The sequence below is a fragment of the Hyla sarda genome, chromosome 6 (genome assembly GCF_029499605.1).
Source record: "Hyla sarda isolate aHylSar1 chromosome 6, aHylSar1.hap1, whole genome shotgun sequence".
Classification (NCBI taxonomy): domain Eukaryota; kingdom Metazoa; phylum Chordata; class Amphibia; order Anura; family Hylidae; genus Hyla; species Hyla sarda.
In genome coordinates, this window is record NC_079194.1 from 111,998,634 (window position 1) to 112,015,015 (window position 16,382).

The following is a 16,382-nucleotide window of genomic DNA, read 5'->3' on the forward strand; positions in this document are numbered from 1 at the left end:
CATTAGAGATGAGCGAACTTACAGTAAATTCGATTCGTCACGAACTTCTCGGCTCGGCAGTTAATGACTTTTCCTGCATAAATGAGTTCAGCTTTCCGGTGCTCCGGTGGGCTGGAAAAGGTGGATACAGTCCTAGGAGACTCTTTCCTAGGACTGTATCCACCTTTTCCAGCCCACCAGAGCACCTGAAGGCTGAACTAATTTACGCAGGATAAGTCATCAACTGCCGAGCCGAGAAGTTCGTGACAAATCGAATTTACTGTAAGTTCGCTCATCTCTATTGGGTGTTCTAGTGTTCCGTATGGCTGGGGGCTGGGGGTAATATTTTCTAACTCTCCTCCCACCCTTTTATACTATGCTATGTTGTGGCAGTACTTCGAATGTTGACTTTACTTTTCAGTACTATAAACAGGATGCTTTTTTAATTAATTGAGATTTTTTTGTGCAACAAAAGTACAGCTCATTATAATTTGCATTTAAATGACTCATTACTGTAAGTGTTCATCGGATACCTTTATTTCACATGTCAGATGAGAAGTGCATTAGTATTCTTCCGCTATATCAAAATCTTATTTGTATTTGTACACAGAATTAATTGAATGATTTTTGAACAATCTGCTTGGCATTTATATGCATGAATGTGCCTGGAAAATCTAGACTAATCTACACTTAAAGGGGTTACCTAGGAAAAAAAACTTTATTCATATATAAATCAACTGGCTCCAGAAAGTTAAACAGATTTGTAAATTACTTCTCTTAAAAAATCTTAATCCTTTCAGTACTTATGAGCTGCTGAAGTTGAGTTGTTCTTTTCTGTCTAAGTGCTCTCTGATGACACCTGTCTGGGGAACTGTCCAGAGTAGAAGCAAATCCCCATAGAAAACCTCTTCTACACTGTGCAGTTCCCAAGACAAGCAGAGATGTCAGCAGAGAGCACTGTTGCCAGACAGAAAAGAACATCTCAACTTCAGCAGCTGATAATTATTGGAAAGATTAAGATTTTTTAATAGAAGTAATTTACAAATCTGTTTAACTTTCTGGAGCCAGTTGATATATAAAAAAAAAAAAAAAAAAGTTTTTTCCTGGAATACCCCTTTAAGCTGATACAATAAGATCCACCTCATTCTCCCAGTAGATACTGGAACCCTTAGGCTGGGTTCACACTAGCCTAATGCAGACTAATTTGTATGTCTATATTGTGGTCAAGTCTTGGTTGATATCCATAGTTAGTACGGTCGAAAAAAGACATATGTCCACCAAGTTCAACCAGGGAATTAAGGGGTAGGGGTGTGGCGCGATATTGATATCCTTAAATGTTTAGTATATAAAAACCAATGTGAGGGAAAGATTCCATCTTTAAGTCTAGCATTTTACATGTTCTGGCCAAAAACATCTTATCCTCTATAGGGGATAAGATGTCTGATCGCGGGGGACCCACAGCAGCGGGGCTGCTGCTCCAGTCTCGGAAACCTCTATGTTTACGGGACTGGAGATGCAACATCACGCCACGCCCCTTCCATTCATGTCTATGGGAGGGGGCGTGATGGCTGTCACGCCCCTTCCCATAGACATGAATGGAGGGGACATGGTGTGATGTCACAAGGGGGTGTGGCATGACATCACATCTGCAGTCCCAGAAACACAGGGATTTCCGAGATTGGAGCAGCAGCCCCACATAGAATGCAGGTTCTGCATGGAGATCAAGGGGGTCCTAGCGGTGGCCCCCCGACGATCAGACATCTTATCCCCTATCCTTAGGATAGGGGATAAGATGTCTTTGGCCAGAATACCTCTTTAAGTAAAAGTGCACTTTGTTAAGATGTGCTAGATTTATCAAGAGGCACAAGCCTCCTAATAATTTGGCACATCTTTCTTTGTGCATCAGACTTTGAAATCTACTCCAGTTCATGTCTGGGTCTCTGACATAAAATATGCCCATTTCTGGAATAAATTATGTTAAATCCGCTGGTCTGCAGCAAGTTAGGCCCCACCTATTAAGCTCACATCGCACATTTTTGCACAAAATGCCACTTGCGCAAAACTAGAGAAACTTAAAAAAAATTAAAAAAAACATTTTAAAAAATATGAAAATAACCTCACTTTACAAAAAATTCAAATACCACCTCCTCTTTCCCATTGTTAAAATAATAACAAAAAAACATATTTGGTATTGCCATGTGCAGAATTATCTGACCTAAAAATATATAACATTATTGATTCGTTATATCCGCTCTGCTCTGTGCCTCACCGCCTCTTTCTGCCCAAGTTGCGTAGTTGATTGACAGACAGAGCTCACCTGCCTGCATCGGCCCTTTGTAGCTCTGCTGAACGTGCAGAATCAACCACGCAGCGTAGGCAGAAAGAGGCGGTGCGGCCCGGAGCAGAGCAGACCCCAGGCTCCGCCTCTTTGACTGTCGGCCTGACTTCCCCAAGGGCTTGTAAAGCTGAAATTTTTAAGTATAAAGAAGCCGAGCATAACTATAAATATATGCCTAGTATATGCTTGTGAAGCCCTAGTTCACGGTGTGTGCAGCTTCTTCACAAGCATATTCTTGGTGACAGTCGTACTTTAAGACTTCTAAAATATCAGAAGTTCAGGGGATCAAGGTATATTAAAGGAGTACTGCAGCCTTAGACCACTTATCCCCTCTCCGCAGGAACTGCCGTGGCTCTGCGCAGCTAATGCTTGTGTCGATGGCAAACCCCCTCCATTCAGCTCTATGGGAGGGGCGGGATGCATGAACACTACATCCCCGCCTCTCCCATAGAGATACCTGAAGGGGGCGTGTCGGCCATGGTGTCATGCTGCAGTAAACATGCCTTCTGCATAGGGAGAGCCGCGGCAGAGCTGGGGCCCTGTACAGGAGATCGCGTGGCTTCCTAGTGTTCGGACCCCCCTGTGATCAGACACTTATCCCTAAGTTGTCTAAAGCTGCAGATCTCCTTAAAATCATAATGGCTTTGCATTGAAATTAAAATTTTGGTACTTGAAATTAAATAGAACCCCTTTGTCCAGCCAGCTGCAGTGATCTCTGACCTACTGCAGTGGACTTAAAGGAAAACTGTCAGATATTTTTTATCCACAGGTACTTATGGATAGTGCGGGAGACGCTGATTCCAACGAGCCCTACCTTGCCCGGATCCGCCCGGCCGTTCGCCCGCAATTGTACTTTTATTCTATGTGTATATCTTGCTGTAACTGGCACGGGCGGGGCTTTTGCAGCTAACTGGCACTGACGTCAGCACCACTTATGAATATTCATCCCCCTCCCTCCAGTTAGGAGCGGCGAAGAGAGGGAGAACTGGAGGGAGGGGGGATGAATATTCATAAGCGGCGCTGACGTCAGTGCCAGTTAGCTGCAAAAGCCCTGCCCGTGCCAGTTACAGCAAGATATACACATAGAATAAAAGTACAATTGCGGGCGAACGGCCGTGTGGATCTGGGCAAGGTAGGGCTCGTTGGAATCAGTGTCTCCCGCACTATCCAACAGTACCTATGGATAGTGCGGGAGAAAATATCTGACAGTTTTCCTTTAACCACCAGATTCAGGAATCTGCCAGACGGGAATAAAACACCCCATGACGCCGTAACGGGGTGGGGGGTCAAATACAAAAAAACTTAAAAAGATTTGTGATCAGCCCCCCTCCCCCTAAGAAATCCATATATAAAAGTGATTTTAGAAATGACCACATGCCCTTTTTAAGTTAAAAAAAAGGAGTGTTCATGTGAATGAGGCCTAAGTAAGATAGCTGTTTATTCCTTTTCTCATTCTGTTCACTGATCCCCTTTATTAATGCAGTGAACAAGGAGGCCAGCTTCCTAATCGTCTACAGAATCTAAAAGAACGCTAGGTATATATTTAAAGTTATTTAACCAAACATGCAGTTTATTCATTAAAATCTGCGCCTCTTCATTGGTCGGTTGCTCAGGGACTGTTCTTTTCGGTACCCTGGGCTTGCATAGAATCAATGTATTAGATAATGGTTGGTGCTAATGATCTATTATCCCTGGAGATGCAACGTGCATCAATACTGCGCTTCCCGTAACTTTCTTAATTGTAAAATGTGACTATTTGGTTTATTGACATATCAGTTGTAGTGAAGGTTCATTCTGCAGCAGATGGGAAAAATTAGACTGTGAGGAATAATGGAATAATCCAGGCCTATACACTATATTATATCTAGGGGCTGAGTGGGCGGAGCGTGACACAAGAGAGAAGCCATAAAGGGGAACTCCGGTGGAAATGTTTTTTTTTTCAAACTGGTGCCATAAAGTTAAATAGATTTGTAAATCACTTCTATTTAAAAAAAATCTTAATCCTTTCAGTACTCATGAGCTGCTGAAGTTGAGTTGTTCTTTTCTGTCTAAGTGCTCTCTGATGACACCTGTCTCAGGAACTGTCCAAAGTAGAAGCAAATCACATAGCAAACCTCTTCTACTCTGTGCAGTTCCCGAGACAAGCAGAGATGTTGCCAGACAGAAAAGAACAACTCAACTTCAGCAGCTGATAATTATTGGAAGGTATAAGATTTTTTTAATAGAAGTAATTTACAAATCTTTTTAACTTTCTGGAGCCAGTTGATATATGAAAAAAAGTTTTTTTTTCCTGGAATACCCCTTTAACCCTTCTAGTACTTATCAGCTGCTGCATATTACAGATATACTACAGAGAAATGTGTGAAGTTCTTTCCAGCCTGAAAACAGTGCTCTCTGCTGACACCTTTGTCCGTGTCAGGAACTGTCCAGAGCAGGAGAGTTTTTTTTTATGGGGATATTTTTCTAATCCGGACAGTTCCTAACACGGACAGAGAGCACTGTTGTCAGACAGAAAAGAAATTCACAAATTTCTCTGTTTAAGGCTGGGTCCACACTACGTTTTGTCCCATACGGGAGCGCATACGGCAGGGGGGAGCTAAAAGCTCGCGCTCCCGTATGTAACCGTATGCGCTCCCGTATGTCATTCATTTCAATGAGCCGACCGGAGTGAAACGTTCGGTCCGGTCGGCTCATTTTTGCGCCGTATGCGCTTTTACAACCGGACCTAAAACCGTGGTCAACCACGGTTTTAGGTCCGGTTGTAAAAGCGCATACGGCACAAAAATGAGCCGACCGGACCGAACGTTTCACTCCGGTCGGCTCATTGAAGTGAATGGCATACGGGAGCGCATACGGTCACATACGGGAGCGCGAGGTTTTAGCTCCCTCCTGCCGTATGCGCTCCCGTATGGGACAAAACAAAGTGTGGACCCAGCCTTATACAGCAGCTAAAAAGTACTGTAAGGATCAAGATTTTTTTAATAGAAATAATTTACAAATCTGTTTAACTTTTAGGCCCCAGTTGATTTGAAAACATTTGTTTTCTACTTGTTTCTGCCGGAGTTCCCCTTTAAGGTATGCTTTTTCCCCTGAGGCCAGTGTTTCCCAATCAGGGTGCCTCCAGCTGGTGCAAAACTACAACACCCAGCATGCCCGGACAGCCTTTGGCTGTCCGGGCATGCTGGGAGTTGTAGTTTTGCAACAGCTGGAGGCACCCTGATTGGGAAACACCGCCTTAGGTCTTGCACTAGGCAGAGTACTATTCTGTCACGTGTCTGTTTTAGTAAATTCCCCATAAATAGTATTCCCCATAAAGTTATTATAAAGCCTGTTTTTCTTAGGACTCTTGTACCGCTCCTTTGTTATTCCTCCTAAAAATGTATGAATTAGGCTAGGATCAGACTGCGGAATATCCGCCTGCAATTCCGCTTTGAAATTGCAGGCGGAAATTCCGCTTGCTAAAATGTATAGTGTAGTCAAGTTCACACTTCGGAATTTGTGAAGCGGAATTTGTGAACGGAAAATCCGCTTGGAAATTTCCGCCTGTAGAATGGCGTTGCTTTTTCTTCAGGCGGAAATACTCGCGGAACACATTGCAGTCTATTGGAGACTGCAGTGTCCGCGCGGTCCTAGCGCCGACTGATTCAGTAAGAGCTGGCCGCACTCGGAATCTCTGGGCGGAAATTTTCTGCCCGGAGATTCCGTAGTCTGAACCTAGCCTTAGGGTGCGTTCAAACTGTGTATGGCGAACGGAATTATGCGCAGTGAACATTAACCTCTGTGTGAATGGGTCTTCCGCGAGACTAGTTCACACTGAGGGGACAATTCCGCCGCTGAAATTGTTCCACGCAAAGAAAAAACATGTTCATTCTTAGTGTGGAAGTCCGCGAGCACTGCATAGCCATCAACGGTAACAGCGCAGTGCCGCATGGTCCTACCGCCAGGGTATTTTGGCAGCGGTCACAAGATGGAATCTCCGTTCGCGGAATCCTGCAAGCGGAGATTTCGCAGTTTGAACACACCCTTTGTTAAAGGAGCATCTCTATATGCTGAAGCTGTCCAATCAGTGCTGACTATGTAAGAGTGTGTGGGGATGCACCGCATTGAAAAGGTAAATGAGAATGTGTAGTCCTTTATTCAAACATTTCCAGGAGGAATAACAGTGGAAACAAGAGAGAGCTAGAGAGTCTCCTTTAAAGGGGTACTCCCCTAGAAAACATTTATTTATTTATTTATGTTAATCAACTGGTGCCAGAAAGTTAAACAGATTTGTAAATTACTTCTATTTAAAAATCTTAATCCTTCCAGTACTTATCAGATGCTGTATGCTACAGAGGAAGTTGAGTTGTTCTTTTCTGTCAGACCACAGTGCTCTCTGCTGACACCTCTGTCCATTTTAGGAACTGTCCAGAGCACGAAAGGTTTGCTATGGGGATTTGCTCCTACTCTGGACAGTTCCTATAATGGACAGAGGTGTCAGCAGAGAGCACGGTGGGCAGACAGAAAGGAAGTTCAAAAAGAAAAGAACTTCCTGTGGAGCATACAGCATCTGATAATTACTGGAAGGATTAAGATTTTTAAATAGAAGTAATTTACAAATCTGTTTAACTTACTGGCACCAGTTGATTAAAAAAAAAAAAAAAAATGTTTTCCAGAGGAGTACCCCTTTAAAGTGATTAGCCAAGAATAGAACAACATAGCTAATTTCTTCTAAAAACATCACCATATCTGCCCTCAGGTAGTGTGAGATATTACAGCTTGGCTCTGTTCATTTCAATGAAACTGAGCTGCAATACCACATACAACCATATACAGGAGTGGTGCTGTCTTGTGAAGAAATCAGCTCTGTTTATCTAAACCTGCATTACTCCTTTAACCCTATGTTGTTTTTATGATCCAATATTTAGGGCTAATTAATTTCTTAATAAATCTTTATAAGGTTCCGAGCTTTAGTTTTCTGATACATAAATCCAAATCAACTGTTGATGAAATAAAAATATTCTGACAACCTCAAGTCACCACTAGGGGGACAATAGGAGCTTACCATATACTGTTTTAATACAGTATTTAGATCAATTACTAGCTGTATAAAGCAGTCTCTTAAAGGAGTACTCCGAGGGAAAACAATTTTGTTCTTTACATCAACTGGTGCCAGAAAGTTAAACAGATTTGTAAATTACTTCTATTCAAAAATCTTAATCCTTCCAGGCCTTATCAGCTGCTGTATGCTCCTTTAAGTTCCACTAGTGCTGAGGACAGAAACCCCCCCTTTAGGTTCACACATGCATATATTGCTGCGTATTTTGTTTCAGATTTTAAGCAGCTGATTTTGCTACCCTTTTGCTACCACTTGAATTTAATAAGTAACAAAATCAGCTGCAGAAAATCTGCAGCAAATTATGCAGCAATATATATGCATGTGTGAACGTATCTATTTGAGCTATATTTGAGTGAGTGTTTGGTCCTTGTTTTGCCAAAACCATGAACAGGTCCAAATCAAAGGAAAATATTTCCATTATAATTTTTCTGTGTCAGTTCCACTCCGGATTTTGCCTAAAAATGCTGTCCAAAATGAGCTCCAAAATAAGGACAAAAAAAATAAGATAAAAATTAACATAATCTCACATAAATTATACATGTCCTTATACGTCTTTTTTTTTATGTATCTAGCTCCTGTATTTGAATCACAGATCCCTCTGTTCTGTTGCTCACTCATTCTGACATCCACAGCTCAGGAAGGGACTGGTCCAAGGCAGCACTGATCTTACCCTCACTCACCATGCATTCACTTCCTCTGTAAAGGGGTACTCCGGTGGAAACCTTTTTTCTTTTTTTTATCAACTTGTGCCAGAAAGTTAAACCGATTTGCAAATTACTTCTATTAAAAAATCCTAATCCTTTCAGTACTTATTAGCTGCTGAATACTACAGAGGAAATTATTTTCTTTTTGGAACACAGGGCTCTCTGCTGACATCCTGACCACAGTGCTCTCTGCTGACACCTCTGTCCATTTTAAGAACTGTCCAGAGTAGGAGAAAATCCCCATAGAAAACATATGCTGCTCCGGACAGTTCCTAAAATGGACAGAGATGTCAGCAGAGAGCACTGTGGTCATGATGTCAGCAGAGAGCTCTATGTTCCAAAAAGAAAAGAATTTCCTCTGTAGTATTCAGCAGCTGATAAGTACTGGAAGGATTAAGATTTTTGAATAGAAGTAATTTATAAATCTGTTTAACTTTCTGTCACCAGTTGATTAAAATAAAAAAAGTTTTCCACTTTAGTACCCCTTTAAGTCTGCTGTGCTTTGTCTCTTTATCCAATCCCTGCAGGCTGCTCTGTAACCCCTCCTCTTTGTTTTCATGCTGCTTGACAGGACAGGAGTGAGCACATTACATAACATTTCTTTATGAAGTGAATTGGAAAGGTTAATGTTTTGCTAAGATGTACAAGTTTTGGATTCTGACAGTGCCCATTTATTTGATACTGTAATGCTACAGGAAACTAAGTGCAATATACTTTGTATTTCTTACAGTTTGGCCGAACAGAAGTTATTGACAACACACTGAATCCAGATTTTGTCCGCAAATTTGTGCTGGATTATTTTTTTGAAGAGAAACAGAACTTAAGGTTTGACGTGTGAGTATTGTTCCCCATTACATCCAATTTACTCCAGAATAGAAATTCTTGAGGTTGCAATCATGTTGATAAATGTGATTGATATGATGATATAATAAATGATTGTAATCTGCTCAATGTTATATCCCCAGAAAAACCCACCTACCACCTAAACTCCTACCTCATAGAACCTCACCTATGTATCCACCCTTTATATTGTTGATTCTAACTCCTAACCTCTTCCTGCAGACCTAGGCATTATTGGTAAGTGCTACAATACATTTACCATTGTTACATAAGGCTGCTCGATTTGGAAGGTAAAACTGCCAATTAATACTTAAAGGGGTACTCCGCCCCTAGACATCTTATCACTAGACATAAGATGTCTGATCGTGGGGGTCCCGCCGCTGGGGACCCCCGTGTTCTCCCTGCTGCATTGGCATTCGTTTAGAGCATCGGTGCTGCACCAGAGGCATGTCCGTGTCCCACTCATGAAGTCACAGCCACGCCGTCACGCCTCCTCCCATAGACTTGCATTGAGGGGGCATGGCCATGACGTCGAGGGCGGGGCGTGACGTGACATCACAAACCCCCCTTCCGCATTGCCAGTTATCTGGCACGGAGCGTAGTTCGTTCTGTGCACCAGATGCCTGGGCCCCCTGCGATCAGACATCTTATCCCCTATCCTTTGGATAGGGGATAAGATGCCTAGGGGCGGAGTTCCCCTTTAATTTGAAAAACCCCTCCTAGAACATGAGAACAAGGTTTTAGCCATGTGCAGCTGCTGCAGCAAGAGGACGCGTCCTATCATTTGCCCACTTTCACATTTTGGGCACAAAAACTGGACTGAATTCTCCATAGCAACCAATCAGTTTAGCATGTTAAAAGGGTTATCCAGGATTAGAAACAGAAACAGTGCCACCCTTGTCTTCCGTTTTTTAGGTGGTATTGCAGCTCAGTTTCATTGAAATTAATGGATCGGTGTTGTAATACCACATTCAACCTGTGGATAGGTGTGGTGCTGTTTTTGGAAGAAAGCAGCTCTGTTCTTTTTAATCTTGAATAACCCCTTTAATATAAGAAATCTGATCTGTGATTGCATGCGATTGGCAAATCACTTCTGTTTTTGTCTTTAACAGTTTTGTATATCTGCGCCATTAACTTCAAGAACTGACTGTTCACTTGCTGCCTAATATGTCGCACCCCTTGCCAGGCGCCTTTGTTGGGCAATCAACAATGCTATATATGTTACCTGTCAATGGTTTTAATGTTACGGCTGATCGGTGTATATCTGTGTTAGGGACCTGAGAGAAAGTGGGACAGTCAGAATCTATTGAGAAATATTTGTTACTGTAGCAACAACATCCCTGGTCCTGCTGGGAAGACGCCTATTAACCCTTCTGTGCCAGAGAGACTGTTCCTTGTGAGATGTATATCTTTTTACAATATATGTGGTAGTGGGGTGTGATGAGGGCAGATGTTATTACCCTAGGGGCAGATGGCATTAACCCCTTGTATTCATGAAGCCAGGGTGTGGTTGAGCCTAAATCCACCCAAAGGTATACCGCTGGATCCTGGGCTAGGCACGGGGGCAATAAAGACTCCGACGCCAAGTTACGGACAACGGCAGCTTTACTGAGGGTAGACAGTTGGTAAAGTCTATACAGTTCAGCCAGGGCCCACGGAGGTGGCCAGTGATACAAAGACCTTAAGGGCTTGCTGGGACATGTAGTAGGACTGGACAATTGAATATTAGGGAATGGGTTAAATGATCTTCATTAACTTTTTTTACACTTTTTTTTTTTTTTGCAGTGTTATACCCCCCCCCCCCCCCCCCTATTGGCTATTACACTGCACATACCGATCTCTTACACAGATCATTGCCATTGACATGGCAAAGATCCGTGTTATTGGTGGCCGATTGCTCAAGCCTGGATTTCAAGCTTGGAGCAATCAATCGCCGATCGGACGCGATAGTGGCAGGTAAGAGACCCTCCTGCTGCGTCCTAGCTGATCGGGACACCGCTTTTCACCGCGATGGTCCCGATCAGCCCAACTGAGATGCCGGGAAGCTTTCACTTTCATTTTAGACGCGGCGATTCACTTTGAACGCCGTGTCTAAAGAGTTAATAGCACGCGGCACAACGATCGGTGATGCACGCTATTAGACCAGGGTCCCGGCTTTCATTAGCTGCTGGGACCAACCCGGTATGATGCGGGGTCACCGTCCTTAAGAGGTTAAAGCAACAATACATTTTATAACACTTTACATGGTAAAACATATTTACAATGGGGAAACAAGTGCAGGGTCCTTGGGGACACTGAAGGTGCTGCCTGACAGGACAGCAGGAGCACAAGGTAACACCTCCCATACTGGGCCATCACATATATATCTCCTGTGTACAGCAGGTGACCTGCATACACTGCAAAGATCACTCATCTTACTAGTAACTGTTCAGTAAATCCCTGCAGCAAACTACAACAATAGATGGAGAGAAGGATAGATAGTAAGTAAAGGTTTGTAAGGGATTTATAAAGGTTACGTTTCCTTGGCTGCAGTAAAATATAACTCTCCCGATTGCTCCCATATTTGTGTAATAAAAGTGCCCATTCTGATATATTGTACACTGTTATTGCTCTTTAATATAAAATTATGCAATAAAATTACATGTTATAAAAAATAAAAAAAAGTGCCCAAATCATGTCCAAAAATATAACCAATTCCCTTTTTATTACGTTGTTGACCACATCAAGTAGAATGACATAGCTTGAGTGTTTCATCGAAAAGCAGCAGACTCCAGGATGACACACTCTTCAGGATGGAAGAACATCGCAGGAACGGAGACATTATAGATCTGATTCTCCGAGTGATCACATGATAAAGATGAAGAATAGTGAGGAATTTGGGTGCATAAGTAAGGAGATGGAGACCTCTGAAATGTTTCGCGGAAAAGGGGAAATTCCGGGAGCGGAATGTTTGTACATATGCCATGTACCCTTATGCTTATACTATAGATGTTAAAAATAGAAGCGAAGCAGGCTAGATAAGAGTTGTAGTCCTTCAGCCATGTCACATGACAGGGTGGTGTAACTAACCTGATGTTCCCTTTGTACCCAACCAATCTTTTGTAAGTTGTCCCATAGTGTGGATGGCAGGAAGGATAACTTTGGACACCTGGATAATGTAGAAACAACTTGAAAACCTTACTGAATCTTCTTTGCAAATCCGGCTGTGTAGTGGAATGTTACACCTTGTAGCAGATGAGTGGGTGCCGACTGTCCATTTCAGAATCACCTCACTAGCAGATATACTGAATGGAAAGTGAACTTTTTATACTTTTCAGTGGGGTTGATAGCTGTCAGCATACAGTCTAATGAGTGGAAACTCTACTGTGGAAGGCCTACACAGGTTGGCCTACTGTGGTGCAAATGCGTCAACATTTAGCTCTAAGCGTGTTGTGGCACCATACTCTATGAAAGCTCTGTGATGTGCCAGCCACACAGCACTAAGTGACTGTAGGTCAATAAAGAGATTAGTGTGAGCAGAGGGACGCTTGCTCAGCTTTCTTTTGACAAGACAATACTCTTTCTTGAGTACTTTGCCTTCACAGCATGAACTCCAAACTCCATACAGTGCCCTGATCACTGTACACACGGCCCATGCCTGTCTCAAATTATTGAATTTGCAACTGGAAAAGGAAGAGGACTTGTGATTGCTTGACTTGAACAGAATACAGGACACATAACAGGCTTGAACTTTCTCTTTCTCTTTTGGCCAGGATCTTACTGGACTGAGGAGAAATAAACTAGGTATCAACGTTTCACTCACTTACTCCGCCCCTAGACATCTTATCCCCTATCCAAAGGATAGGGGATAAGATGTCTGATTGTGGGGGTCCTGCCGCTGGGGACCCCCGCATTCTCCCTGCTGCACCCGGCGTTTGTTTAGAGGCTCAGGACGTCACCCCCTCTCACATAGACTTGCATTAAGGGGGTGTGGCCGTGACATCTAGAGCCAACGCCCTGCATCGCCAGTCATCCAGCACAAAGCAAAGTTTGTTTTGTGCACCGGATGTCTGGGGTACCACAGCTGAGATAGACGGTGGGACCCCTGCGATCAGACATCTTATCCCCTATCCCTTTAACTGAATGACTGGTCTATCCAGCAGGAGCAGATCTTGGAGACGTAGCTCTGGCAAAAGCCAGATTAAAATTGACTGAAACTGGTTTGGGTCTAACCTTCTTGGGAGAGGGGGTTAGACTAGGGACTCTTCCAACAGCATTAGGCTGGGTTCACACTACGATTTGAACTACGGTTCCCGTATACGGCTGGGAGGAGGGGTGGGCGGGGCTTAATCGCAGCGCCCGCACTCAGCCGTATTCAGGAACCGTAGTTAATGTATGTCTATGAGCCGACTGGAGTGAACCGCAGCCTCCGGTCAGCTGCTTTTTCGGCCGTATGCGGTTTCCCGACCCCAGGCAAAAACGTGGTCAACCACGTTTTTGCCTGCGGTCGGGAAACCGCATACGGCCGAAAAAGCAGCCGACCGGAGGCTGTGGTTCACTCCGGTCGGCTCATAGACATACATTAACCATGGTTCCCGAATACGGCTGAGTGCGGGCGCCGCGATTAAGCCCAGCCCACCCCTCCTCCCAGCCATATACGGGAACCGTAGTTCAAATCGTAGAGTGAACCCAGCCTTACACAGCTTTATGCAAATGTTACACTCTTGTAATACCTCAGTGGGTGCTATCATTGCAATGCAAGATAACCCACAGTACCCAATACACAGATTGATTGTAAGTGAAACTCGGGTACCAGAACATTTCAGATGGAAAGTTTTTGGAGTATAATGAAGAATATTGAGGGAGATTTATCAAAACCTGTCCAGAGGAAAAGTTTCCCAGTTGCCCATAGCAACCAATCAGCTCGTTTCTTTAATTTTTAACAACGCCTCTGCAAAATGAAAGAAGCGATCTGATTGGTTGCTATTGACAACTGGGTAACTTTTCCTTTGAACAGGTTTTAATAAATCTCCCCCATTGTGAGCACTTCATTTTTTATCATTTTTATGTTATATTGTGGACTGAGAGTAGTGATGTGGAGCTTCTAATGGATTGTTAGAAGGGTGCAGGCTGTGGATTCTATGTACGAGACGTTTGACATCACACATTTGAATAGTGGCTACCATTATTTAAACTGTTAACATCTATATGGATTTAGAACTAGGATGGTTACATAATGAGCATTTTTTGCATGGATTGAGATTTTTTTTTTTAGACCTCATGTAATTGACCATATTATGGATCTGTGAGGTACTGGTCTGTAATATGGAACCCATAGAATTCTGTTGGTCCATACTTACCTCCATGTTATATAGAACTGTTCAGTTCTCACAGAGCGGAGAGATCAAGCTAACACCCTATAGACATATGAGTTGTAGTGACTGCCCAGTTGACAGTCTGTGTGTTATAGTAACATAGTAACATTGTTTTTAAGGTTGAAAAAAGACAACCGAAAACCTTACTGTGTTGATCCAGAGGAAGGCAAACCCCCATGAGGCTGATGCCAATAGCCCCACAACAGAGGAAAAATTCCTTTCCGACCCCAATATGGCGATCAGAATAAATCCCTCGATCAATGTTCTATCCCGATAAATCTAGTATCCATAAACTGTAATATTATATTAAAATAAAAAACAAACATCCATTAGTAAAATTAATCTCACCAATAGCTGGGGAATAGGGTAAGATAGGCATCTAGATGTCGGGTGATGACAGCGGAAGTTTCTAGGCTTACATTTGCTCTTCTCCACCATCTTTCAAAGATCTGCACCACTACAGGAGTAGTATTTTGGGCCAGAGGTCAACAAATGTCTGGTCTTGTGGTAGGATGGAAATGGTTTTATTAAAGAAATGTGAACTACAGTGAATTTATAAGGTGATGGAATTTGTTAAAACCACAGGATACATGGTTGTTGAAATAACGTACACTTTGGTACAATAAAATAACAGTGAGTAAGAGTCTTATGATTTATAACAATAATAACACATTAAATATTCTTACATTTTACAGCAGGGAGTACATTATATACATAACAAGAGGGAGATGTTATATCATTGCCTGCCATGAGCTATAATTACTAGGTATATTAGTTGCTAATAAAACATCACCCTAGTGGCCAAACACTCACAAAAAATCTACAAAATTATACAAATGCACTTAAACACTGACCTATTTAGTGTAATGGTGTAATTTCAGTAATGAGATGGAATTAATACTTAGACCGAATATGCATGGGGAGTCCCAAATAAACCAGCAAGCAAGGGGTGAAATGTGTGCTACGTTTGGGCTTTGGATACCATTAATTGTTCACAGCCACTAGACACTGCTATAGAAGAAGGATTCCACTTTTTTATGGGGGGGGGCTGCCCATATCATGCAGACTCACTATCACTAGTTGTAATGTGCCATTTGTCTTCATTTAGCACTGCTGCATTTATGTGTTTTATTACTAATACTTGGTCGTGTGATCTCCCCCTGACCTACAGAAAATCACCGTGTTTAACCCCTTAAGGACTGAGCCCTTTTTCACCTTAAGGACTGAGCCCTTTTTCGCAATTCTGACCACCGTCACTTTACAAATTAATAACGCGAAAACGCTTTTACCGAATATTCTGATTCTGAGACAGTTTTTTCGTGACATATTCTACTTTATTTTGGTGGTAAATTTTCGGCGTTACTTGCATCCTTTTTTGGTGAAAAATCCCAAAATTTCATGAAAATTTTGAAAATTTTGCATTTTTCTAACTTTGAAGCTCTCTTATTGTAAGGAAAATGGATATTCCAAATAAATTTTATTTTTCTTCACAAACACAATATGTCCACTTTATGTTGGCATCATAAAATGGACATATTTTTGCTTATTGAAAAAATTAGAGGGCTTCAAAGTAGAGCAGCAATTTTCAAAAATGTCATGAAAATTGCTAAATCTGAAGGGACAGATGTTACAGAACTACAACTCCCAGCATGCCTGGGCAGTCGAGGCATGCTGAGAGTTGTAGTTTGGCAACATCTGGAGGGCTACTGTTTGGCCACCACAGTGGTCTCCAAACTGTGACCCTCCAGATGTTGCCAAACTACAACTCCCAGCATGCCCAGACAGCCTTTGGCTCTCTGGGCATGCTGGGAGTTGCAGTTTGACCCCCCTAGTGGTTGCCACAGTAAAGATCGATTTACTTTCACTTTCAATCCCCCCCCCCCCCCCACTGTCGATTCCCTACCTGATCAGGATCCTGCAGGCTCCAGCGAAGATCCCAGGTCCCCAGGCAGCTTCTCCTGCAGGTACGGCCTCCATCTTCTTCCCAGAGCCCCTCGACATCCAGGGGCGGGCAGAACGGGGGGTTGCCATGGCAACCCCCTGTCCTGCGCTGCCATTGGCCAGAACTC

At 42.9% G+C, this 16,382-nt stretch overlaps 1 protein-coding gene across 1 annotated transcript in view; it reads left to right on the top strand.

Moving 5' to 3' along the window:
* The window catches only part of CPNE9 (copine family member 9), a 367,100-nt gene that overhangs the window by 125,056 nt on the left and 225,662 nt on the right, over nt 1–16,382 (top strand). The window contains exon 5 of the mRNA XM_056524690.1: nt 8,850–8,953. Within this exon, the coding sequence (XP_056380665.1) occupies nt 8,850–8,953 (104 nt within the window). The remainder of the gene's footprint in view (nt 1–8,849; nt 8,954–16,382) is intronic.